A 10,536-nucleotide genomic window follows, 5' to 3' on the forward strand; every position below is an offset into this window, starting at 1 on the left:
CCAAAAGCTACTGATTGGAGTGCGGGCCCGGTTGGGGTATGTTTGGTGGAAGGGATGGGAGTGAAGTGGGTTCTACGGTTGGTACTCATAAACGTTGACGGAGAGTCAATGAGATTGGATCAAGAATGTAAGTGTGAAAATGGGCTCTTGAGAGCCGTCCGTATCCTTTTACCGACTTGTTTTACTTCTTAATTGTGTACTTGAAATGAAAGATTATGCTTATGTGATCTTTGTTGCTTATGTGGTAGTAACTCACTGGGTTTAAACTCATTTCATTCCATTTGTTTTCCTTACAGGAAAATGACCACTTTTGGAAAGGTTATAATTGTTGGTTGTCAAGTTGAGCTCATGTAAATGTATCTTTTGGATAGCTCTTTGAATGAAACCCTAATGTGTATTGGGTTCACTTTCTTTTGATTGGCAAACCGAACATGTATATTCGTAATGAATGATTTTTGATATGCCGCTTTGGCTTGTAAATGTTACATTTCAATGTATGTATGTTTGGTTGATATTTGGTTGAATTTCGGATCAACTCGTATTTCAAACGGTAAAAGAAAAATTTTGGCTACTCTCGGCCTAGTATCTGGATTCTGACGTGGCCGGTACTGTTCATCATCGGCTTCGATTTTCGTTTTTTTTATTTTGTGATTTTGACTTGTTTACGCGCGTGGGTATGTTCCGGAACGTATTATATCGACGTGAACTGATCCGTAGTCCTGGCGAGAGCTGAGCAGGCAGTCCGCTAACCCCTTTGGTTCGCCTTAGGGGAAAGTGGGGCTGTTACATGCTCCACTTAAAGTATATCTTCTTTGATTGCCACTATCTTCGTGAGGTTAGTGATTTGTCACTTCCATTTGCTATATACATATATATTTATTTATTTATTTATTTACTTATTGTGTCTATCTTGCCCATTAAAATCTAGTTCAAGTATTAGATTTTAAAAAAAAATAAAAGTTAATTAGAGAAAGTATACAAATGCACGAGATAAAATTAATTATTAACACTTACCATGAATATATACATAGTATTTTTTTTTATCGAAATCGATAAATAACCCACACACACACCCACCTAATTTAAACAAACGCAGGAGTTAATCGAAGACCGGCCCTAAAGCAATCTAAGGGGGACCCACAAAGAACCACTGTTCAGCCAATTGGTAACTGAACAGAGTATATATACATAGTAGATGGGGTGGAACTTAATTGCATTTTTGAGTGTCCATCACTATTAGAAAATCCAATTTATTTTTCATTTAAAAAAAGAAAACATTTTTTTATTTGTAAATCTTTTATTATTGCACACACATTGAATGTACCATATCCAATTTCTCCATTTATTAAATTGGTATAAATGGATTGATCCATTTTAACTCATTTATTAAATTAATATAAATGAGTTGACTTCATTATACTCACTACCCGTTTAAATCCGTTCGAGTCACCCATTTTAACATTTCTAATTATAACTCTATTGGAGTCACACATTTTGACACCTCTAACCATGACTCATAGGCATTAAAAGTTATCAAAAAAATGTGCTATAGCAAAATTTTTTGAAAAAATACCCGAAAAAAAACACAACACAAACAATCTTTTACCAAAAAAAAAAAAAACCATACAAACAATCTTCTAAACATTTGGTTAGGAGCTAGGGGAGTTAGGATCCAAAGAGACGCCAAAGTTGATTCAGACACTGGGCCCGACTTCCTTCACTTTACGATCCTCCTTAGGTGCCACGTATACATCCTGTGAATCTGACGAGCTCTCCGCCCTTCTCTAGACTTTAACAAAATGAATCTCAACTCTCGAACAACAAAAGCAGAAATAAACAAATAGAAAAAAAGAAAACATTTGTTAAAATAAAATAAAATATTAAATGTTCTTTTGTTTTTTCCTTAGAAAAATAGTGTATTTGGATTCCGGTTTTTCTTTGCTTCAAAACCTAAAAAATCTTAATAGAGACACACAATTCAAACACTATTCCAATCAGAACTGCACATTTTTCTTTCGATTTTTGCCTTTTTATTTCTCTGTTGCAATTATTTTCGGATTTCTGCGGTTTTAACCGGAGGGATGTGATCTTTGCTCTTCGGATAATACTAGACTGCCGTGGCGGGCGGCAATATAGGTATTTTTTTCTGATATATATTTCTTTTATTTGCTTTTCTACGATGTATTTAATTATTTTGATTTTTTTTGGAAGTTAATTAAACTATCTTTTATGGTGTATGTGATCAGATAAAAATTACTTATACAGTAGCATGTTTTGTTCTTAATTTGCGTCTTTTTGAGGTGTAAATAAGTTTTTTTTTTTTGGGGTTTTTGAGCTAGTGGTTTGTTGCTTTGGAAACAAGTGAGTTAATTTGTTGATTGTATCTTTTGCTCTTATTTTGTTTTTTCGGTTGGAAATTAATGATGTAATTGCTATATTTTTATTTGCACTATGGGTTTTTGTTCTAATACAAATGTTGTCTCGGGCAATATATATTGTCTAGGAGGTCCAAATTTTTGATAGGGTGTTGCATTTTTTTGCCAAATTTGGATAGTCACGAGGCGGGATTTTTGTCGAGCGGTACTGTGTAGTTTGATTTGTCAAAATTAGGGGAGGTAAGATGGAGGAATTGAAATAGAAACTAGTTCTTTGATTTAGAATCACCTGCAATTCATATTTGAGACTTGCTAAAACGTAAAGTCAGGAAAATCCGCTAAGAAATGTAAGTCAAATGTAAGTCTTGTAGTTGTTCATTAGATTCAATATGAGAAGACAAATTTGAACATGGCCCGTGTCCAAGCGAAAAATAAAGAAGAGATCAATTAGAAAAGCCCTATATCTGAACTGAGGCTTGTTATTTTTCTCTAATGTGATTTAGACACATTTTTGCATGGATTTATTTGTTCTCTCTGGTGTTTATGTTGATTTTATGCGTTTTTACTTGAATATAAAATGACAGAGATGAACTGTAGCAGGTAATATCTGCTTTTTCGTCATCCGATTCGGGAGCTGATAATAGGTTTTGGGTTTTGCTGGAGTTATAGGTGGTTCCAGAATGCTGAAGAAACGAACTTATCTGTGTGGCGTCCAACCATGGAATTTCATAAATTAAGTTCTGCTGGGATCGTTTCTATGTAGGCTTTGCTGGATTGTATAAGATTGTGGTCGAACTTTAATGATATCGTACTACTTTAGGATTTTGGGGTTTTGCCATGTGACTAGTATTTGTTAGAACCAGCATAGTTCGTGTCTTGTTTTCACCATGAGAATATACTCGAATTAGTTACATAGGATATAAAGAATGGAGGACTATAGGGAGTCTGAGTTCCAGCTTCCCAGCTGGATCAGCAAAAATCCATCTGATATGGGAGAGTCTCGCCTCTTTGTCCTCTCTTGCTTTATTGCTGGTTTGGTAGGAATTTTGACAATATTCTACACAGCTTTCCAGTGGAGAAGAAATATCAATTTGAGTTGGATGAAAGCCATTTCCAGGTCAAAGAAGAACCCAAAAGCAAGAACCAAGGTTCCTGTGGCCCCTCATACATGGATTTTGGAATCTGGATATCGTGGGAAAAGTTTAAACTGCTGCGTGTGCTTAAAATCCATGTCACCTTCACAAGCTCTTGGTCCCATTGGGGCTTCAGATAGTTTTATTCATCGTTGCAGCATATGTGGTTCAGCAGCTCATCTTAGCTGCTCCTCAAATGCACATAAGGATTGCAAGTGTGTGTCTATGCTTGGATATGAGCAAGTGATGCATCAGTGGGCATTGCGCTGGGCAGATGTTATGGATCAACCTGATGAATCATCTTTCTGTAGCTATTGTGAAGAGCCATGCAGTAGTTCTTTTCTTGGTGGCTCCCCTATATGGTGTTGTTTATGGTGTCAGCGCTTGGTACATGTTGACTGTCACGGTAGTTTCTCTAATGACAGTGGTGACATTTGCGATTTGGGCCCTTTTAGCAGACTTATTCTATCACCTCTTTTTGTTAAGGAATTGAATAGGACTTCTGCAGGTCGAATTTTAAGCTCTATTACACATGGTGCCAATGAGATTGCGTCATCTGTCCGTGCCAGTATAAGAAGTCAAGGTAAAAAACATAAACACAATCATGAAGCCACTGCAGACAAAGGTAATAGTAGTGTTATCAGTGACGCATCCACAGAAAGCGCAGCTGATAGTCCACGAGTTAATGGTTTGCACGGAGTGGAGGAAAACTGCAACAATGGTGTAAGCCCAGACAGTGCAGATGTGCAACAGAATGGTGGAGTAAAAAAGATGGAGTCCCAGCCTAGCTTTAAAAGAAGTTCATCAATCAATCAAAAGGATGAGTTGCATTTAGCTAGGATGAGACAAAGCTATGAATTGGTTGATTTGCCTTCAGATGCAAGACCATTGCTAGTGTTCATAAATAAGAAGAGCGGAGCCCAAAGGGGAGATTCACTGCGTCAGCGACTGAACATTCTACTGAATCCTGTTCAAGTAAGAGTTTTGCACTCAGCTAATCTCTCTTTCGCTCTGTGCTCTGTGTACGTGTGCATGCGTTTGCTTGTGGGTAGATCAAGTTTGTCCAATTTCATCTTAGTATGTATAAAGCCTAAAAAGGTTTTGGCGTAAATGGTTTTCCAGATTACCCTTCAAATATTTTGGTGTAAATGGTTTTACATATTTATCCACCTACTATCCTCTTTTTTATACCCCTACTTGCCTTTTTTGACTACCCGCTTCCTTCCTTTTAAGCATACTGTTGGAGTGTGCCAAATGAGTATTTCATTGAATAAGAACATGATTTTTCCCCTTTATTTGTCCTTCCACTGTTGAATCATATAGGGCAGCATTTGACTGAAAAGAATGGAATACTTGAGAGTTAATACTGTATAAAGGTTCACAAACAAAGTGGGAAACATGTTGGCCGTTTTATTCCATATTGGATCTCAATTTAAAATTGAGTTTCCAAGTTTATGACCATCTTCCATTGGAAACAAAAAAGTTACAATATGCTGACCGAACTGCTGTTTTTTTTTTTTTTTGGTCTAGCTTTTACGTGATTGAAAGCTAAAAAAGCTGAAACTCATTAGTTGGGTGGTACTAGCTTTTCATAATTTTGTTTTCTGCATTCATACAGATTACAGAGAATGAAAATAGGCTCTTTATTTTGTGGCTACTCAGTGTTGGTGGTGATATTTTTCATACCCCAAAATACCATGTGGTAAAAAACAGGGTTTGTGGAAAATTTAGGGTTGTAGATGTTAATGAATGGCGATGTAGTTTAGTGAGCAAATTGTTCTGTGGCAACTGCAATTGCTCAGACATATTAAATATTGGATCACATGAGAAAGGAAGAATGCATAAATTTTTTTTTTCAATTATTTGATTTCTATTTTTTTTACTTACCATCATAGAGCGTTGCTTTCCAGTATCTAAGACTTTATTTTAATGATGATTTATTGGACTGGTGCTCCCCAAGATGTTAAGACACTTTGTCAGTCTGGTAGTTGAAATGATGTGTTGCTTTCCTCTTCTCCTCCCCCCCCAAACTTCCCCCTTTTTTCTTTCCATAAGATACAATTATGCTGTATGGTTCTCCATGATCTGCTACAGGTTTTCGAGCTTAGCTCTGCACAGGGACCTGAAGTTGGTTTATATTTATTTAGAAGGGTACCCCACTTCAGAGTCCTTGTTTGTGGAGGAGATGGCACTGTTGGCTGGGTTTTGAATGCCATCGACAAGCAAAATTTTGTTTCTCCTCCGCCTATGGCTATTCTTCCTGCAGGAACTGGAAATGATTTGGCTCGAGTTCTTTCATGGGGTGGGGGTCTAGGTTCAGTTGAGAGACAAGGAGGCCTTTGCACATTATTAAATCACATAGAAAATGCGGCGGTTACCATTCTTGATCGATGGAAGGTTTCAATTTTAAACCAACAGGGAAAACCACTGCAAGCTCCAAAGTTCATGAATAACTATCTTGGTAAGTTGGCAGCTCTCTTTGTTGATGAGTTTATGTTTATGTATGTGTTTGATAGCATATAAGACAGTTAAAAAATGCGAAGTGCTACATTATACTCTTGGGCTACTAAATGAGTAGCTTTGTTCACTGAATACCATGAATAGCTCCAGACACGATGAATTACCCATTTTAGGGATGATAGTATTGCTGATGCTACATCTGAAGATGCCAACTCATCAAATTTGCATGGGAAGCCTACTATTAATCCTTTCTGTCTCTTTCCCTCTCTTTTTATTGGGTTGTGACTAGTGACAGCAGGTTTTTTAGATGCTTGACTTATTTCTTTTAGTATCAGTATGCTCTTGTGCATTAATTGTTTAAAGGTGATTTTGTTTTCTATTTTTATCTTTCTATTTCTTTTGAAATTGTGGCTGGGGAAAAGTCGGAATTTCATTTGAAAAGAAGACATTGTGAAAGCTCAACATGTGTTATAAATCTTATTGGAATTTTTTAGGTCCCCCTGCAACCTGGATTGTGTATTTGGTTTGTGATTCTTCAAGGATGTTTTCTCGTCTTTGTTGTTTGAACTTGGGCTAGTTTTGCCACAGGGGTTGGTTGTGATGCTAAGGTTGCCTTGGACATACATAATCTGAGAGAGGAAAATCCAGAAAAGTTTTATAACCAGGTAAATTTGCTTACTTCACACTATAGCTTGCATTAGCTGCTGAACTCTAGATAAAGATCCAAGTTGCTGGTTTGTCTCCTAAATTTGTTTTTGACGTAGCATAAGAATGATGTACCAATCACACTGATTATATCAAATGTGGTAGGATCATGCTGATTATATCTAATGTGGTAGGACTAAGTGATTATAAACTTGAAATGGTGTCTTTTACTTTTGTACTTTGGCCTTTCTTCACAAAGAACTGACCATGCTAACTGCATGATTATGGATCTTTAACTTGCAAAAATCATTATAGAACTCCAAATAAAGATGGACTTTTATGTTCGAGTGGAGAATCTGTAGTGCTGTTTGCTTGGAGTAGTCAGCCCCTTGAAATAGGTTAGTGTCCAACAGATTGCCATATTTGATTACAAGACTCTAGGAGTAGTACTTTTGTGAAGCAAGGGAACTTCCCACCCCCCCCCCGGTGGGCCCCCTTCTCCTCTTTTTGTCTGACATATTTCATGGGTATATAATGGCAATGGCAGTATGCATGATATGTGGCGCTGCAACAGGGTTTTATGCCTAAATATGCACAGATGTTTGAAGATTAATATTGATTGGTAGAAGTTGATTTGGACTTGGTGATGCAGCTCCAAGAAACACCAGTGGATAAAATCTGATTTCAGAACCCTTAGATGTAGAAAATTTAAGTTTCTGATAGAAAGTTTTGAGAATCTAAGATAGGAGAGGGAATTGGTTGGAGTTTAGGAGGAACAATAGTAGAATGAAAACTAAGAGCAAGAAGTTGAACTCATAGGCATTCCACTTAGATTTCATTAGGATCAACCACCCAGTGTGAGCATTTCTCGAGACAGAAGGCAAAACAATGTAAACTCCAAAAAGAATTCGATTGCCTTGGCTGGTGTTTTACTTCTTGTTCCATTCTGCAGTCTTTTGTCTCTTCTCAACAATTATGGACAAAATACTTGAGATATTGCCTGTATTAAGTATCCAGAGAATTTTTGCTTAGAAAAGCCTGCTTTTTTTTTTTTTTTTTTTGTGGTTACATCTCCAAACAAATAAACTTTGCTGAATCCCTTCTTTTGCCCTAAGGTTTTAGTCATTCTTTGTCCTTGCCCACTCTTGACTTCCACAGGATTTTTGGTTTTATGAATTATTATTTTATGTTTTGATGGTAAGGGAGTGGAAAGGAGGAAGGAGGGATTAGGAAGTGAATGGAAAACTGATGTGAAACTTCTTTCCATTGTCATGTGCTGATTCCTTTACTTATGCTTCTTCCACTACGTGTGTGAGTAGATTTAATTATTTGTTCTATTTTGTAAAGTACTTTTCTGTATTCAATTACAGTGATTTTTTTATGGATAGATTATCATTTGTTGTTTGAAAAGGATAGTGCTGTGTGAAAATCATTCAAGTCATGCATGTCTTCTTCCCGTTTTGGAGTTCGGCACGTGTGGTCAACATATCCTACTATGACTATCATTTGTTCTTGATAATTTTGTGATTTTGCATTTCCCGTGGAACTAAAGTTATTGCCTCTGTAATTCCAGTTCATGAATAAAGTTCTTTATGCAAGAGAAGGGGCAAGAAGTATTATGGACAGGACCTTTGCAGATTTTCCCTGGCAAGTTCGTGTGGAAGTTGACGGTGTTGAGATTGAGGTCCCTGAGGTGGGTACTAGCTTGCAAATGATGAACTTGCTTCAACTGTTTCCTTTCTACCCTTTTATTCTAGCTTGTGGTTCTTGTCTGCTTAATTAGAATTTGATGTAATTTGTTCATCCTTTTTTTTTCCTCTTGTTTTATTTATATTATGAAAATGTGGTGTTTTATTTGTGATCATTCGCAGGATGCTGAAGGTGTTCTAGTTGCAAACATTGGAAGCTATATGGGTGGAGTAGACTTGTGGCAAAATGAGGATGAAACAGAAGATAATTTTGATCCTCAATCAATGCATGATAAGATGCTCGAGGTTGTAAGCATTTCAGGAACATGGCATCTTGGAAAGCTCCAGGTATGGCAGTTGTGACTTGAAGTCTGTATCACACATGCAGACGGAAAATGTTGCTGCCCAGTGATAGGACATTTTGACTTGCATATCAGATTAGGACCAATTTATTCTCTTTTGAGACCCTCTTGGACTTCGAATTCTGGTAATGGATCTAATCCTTATCTATAAAAATAGGTTGGTCTTTCCAGGGCACGTAGACTTGCTCAGGGGCAATCCATCAAGATCCAGCTGTTTGCTGCATTGCCTGTACAAATAGATGGAGAACCATGGTTTCAGCGAACGTGTACATTGGCTATATCACACCACGGACAGGTTTCACTCCTTGCATTTCCTCTTTCCCTCTTCTTCTCTAGAGCTCCTTCAGAAAGAGATTCCAGGTCATTGTAACTTGAAATCAAAGCAGCTCCTACACATGGCATGCAACTCTCCCCCCAATCCCTTCCCCAGCCCCACTCCCTTCTTCTGCAAGAGGAAAAAACTAACGACACTTCCACCCACCACACCCCCTGCCTCTCCAAAAAAAAAAGAAAAGGGAAAAGGAAAGGTAAAATCTAAAAGCAGCAGGGGAAGTTGTAGCAGGGCCTTGCCTGTAGAGGGGTATGGCCTATATGATAAGCTTTTCTGGATTCTGGATTCTGCATTTGGCAACATACGTTTTGCATGTAGGGAAATTGGACCAACAGGGACGGCTTTTTTGAACACCTAGAATTATAGAAGTCCATGCAGAAACTATGGTGGCTTCTTTAATCAGTGCTTTCTCAAAATTGCGAAAGAAAAAAATGCATGTGTGCCGATGTTTAACATAGTGTTGGATAAGTTCCAATTTCTCAGGGGAAAAAAGAACAGTGAGATTATTACTTATATTGCATTCCCCTTTCTGCTGCAGGCTTTTATGTTGAGAAGAGCAGCAGAAGAACCTCTTGGTCATGCGGCAGCCATAATTACTGATGTGCTTGAAAATGCTGAATCCAACCATGTAATTAATGCATCACAAAAGCGATCGCTTCTTCAAGAAATGGCACTGAGACTGTCCTAGATTTATATACACGTAAACATGTTCAGCTATACAAGCATACCTGCTTCGTGGATCAACGTTTTCACGAGAATAGTTGTTCTGATTTTGTAATATAGGTTTCAGAGCGTCTTATCACCTTCTGCATATATGCACAGATACCATCTTGTCTAAAATGTAGTTTTAATTTTTTGAATTGTTAATTGCTTCTAGCTTGAACTTGTTTGTGTACGACTTTGATTAACATTCTCAAGAAGAGGCATTTTGTTGTGGCGGCTTTGCGATTGTACCTATTCTCGTGTACTACCATCTAGCATTCGAACCTACACTTCAAACATCTCTTCACATCATGATTGTGCTTTGCATGGCTAATTCCAGAACTTTGTATACTGTACATTCATTTGTCACAATCCAAGCCCCCGTGGTTTTAGTTGGAGGGATGGTGGATTCCGTCGGAATTTCCCCCAAATAACTAGAAGGTGGGTTCTCTTTTTGTTGTCAATCACCCTGCTGGCTGGGACTGGGTAATCTCTCAAAAGCTCAAGCTTAAGAAAGGACTCAAAAAGTACTTTAAATAGCAGAATCTGGGTAAGACATTGAATCCTTTAATGTTCCTTTTGAGATTGTTCAAAGGTGATATGGCACAAAAACACAAAGGTGATATGGCACAAAAACACAAACACTCGTACTGTATTCGAACTGTGGTTAGGGTATAAAAGGACTATTATTATGATACAATACAAGAACCCTAGAGCTTGCACAATTTGCTCAAGAAATACAGGGACCTTCAACTTTCTTGAAATTTGGTTCTCGCAACAAAAGTTTGTTTCACCTTCCTCCATAGGTGCTGCAGCCCCTTACAGTTTCTTGCGGTTGTC

The 10,536-nt window shown here is 37.6% G+C and overlaps 1 protein-coding gene across 2 annotated transcripts; it reads left to right on the forward strand.

The window, feature by feature from the left end:
• The first annotated feature begins 1,901 nt into the window (after positions 1–1,901).
• LOC113768638 (diacylglycerol kinase 1) lies at positions 1,902–9,964 on the forward strand. 2 transcript variants are annotated; one of them, XM_027313077.1, is made up of 8 exons: positions 1,902–2,136; positions 2,976–4,483; positions 5,603–5,969; positions 6,557–6,633; positions 8,187–8,306; positions 8,485–8,649; positions 8,821–8,958; positions 9,533–9,964. In XM_027313077.1, the coding sequence occupies exons 2-8, from the start codon at positions 3,302–3,304 to the stop codon at positions 9,680–9,682; spliced, it is 2,199 nt and encodes a 732-aa protein (XP_027168878.1). In that variant the 5' UTR covers positions 1,902–2,136; positions 2,976–3,301; the 3' UTR covers positions 9,683–9,964. The 2 variants fall into 2 exon arrangements, with proteins under 2 accessions (XP_027168878.1, XP_027168879.1); XM_027313078.1 differs by having other exon boundaries at positions 3,045–4,483.
• Positions 9,965–10,536: the final 572 nt, after the last annotated feature.

This window comes from Coffea eugenioides, chromosome 4 (assembly GCF_003713205.1).
Source record: "Coffea eugenioides isolate CCC68of chromosome 4, Ceug_1.0, whole genome shotgun sequence".
NCBI classification, from domain to species: Eukaryota; Viridiplantae; Streptophyta; class Magnoliopsida; order Gentianales; family Rubiaceae; genus Coffea; species Coffea eugenioides.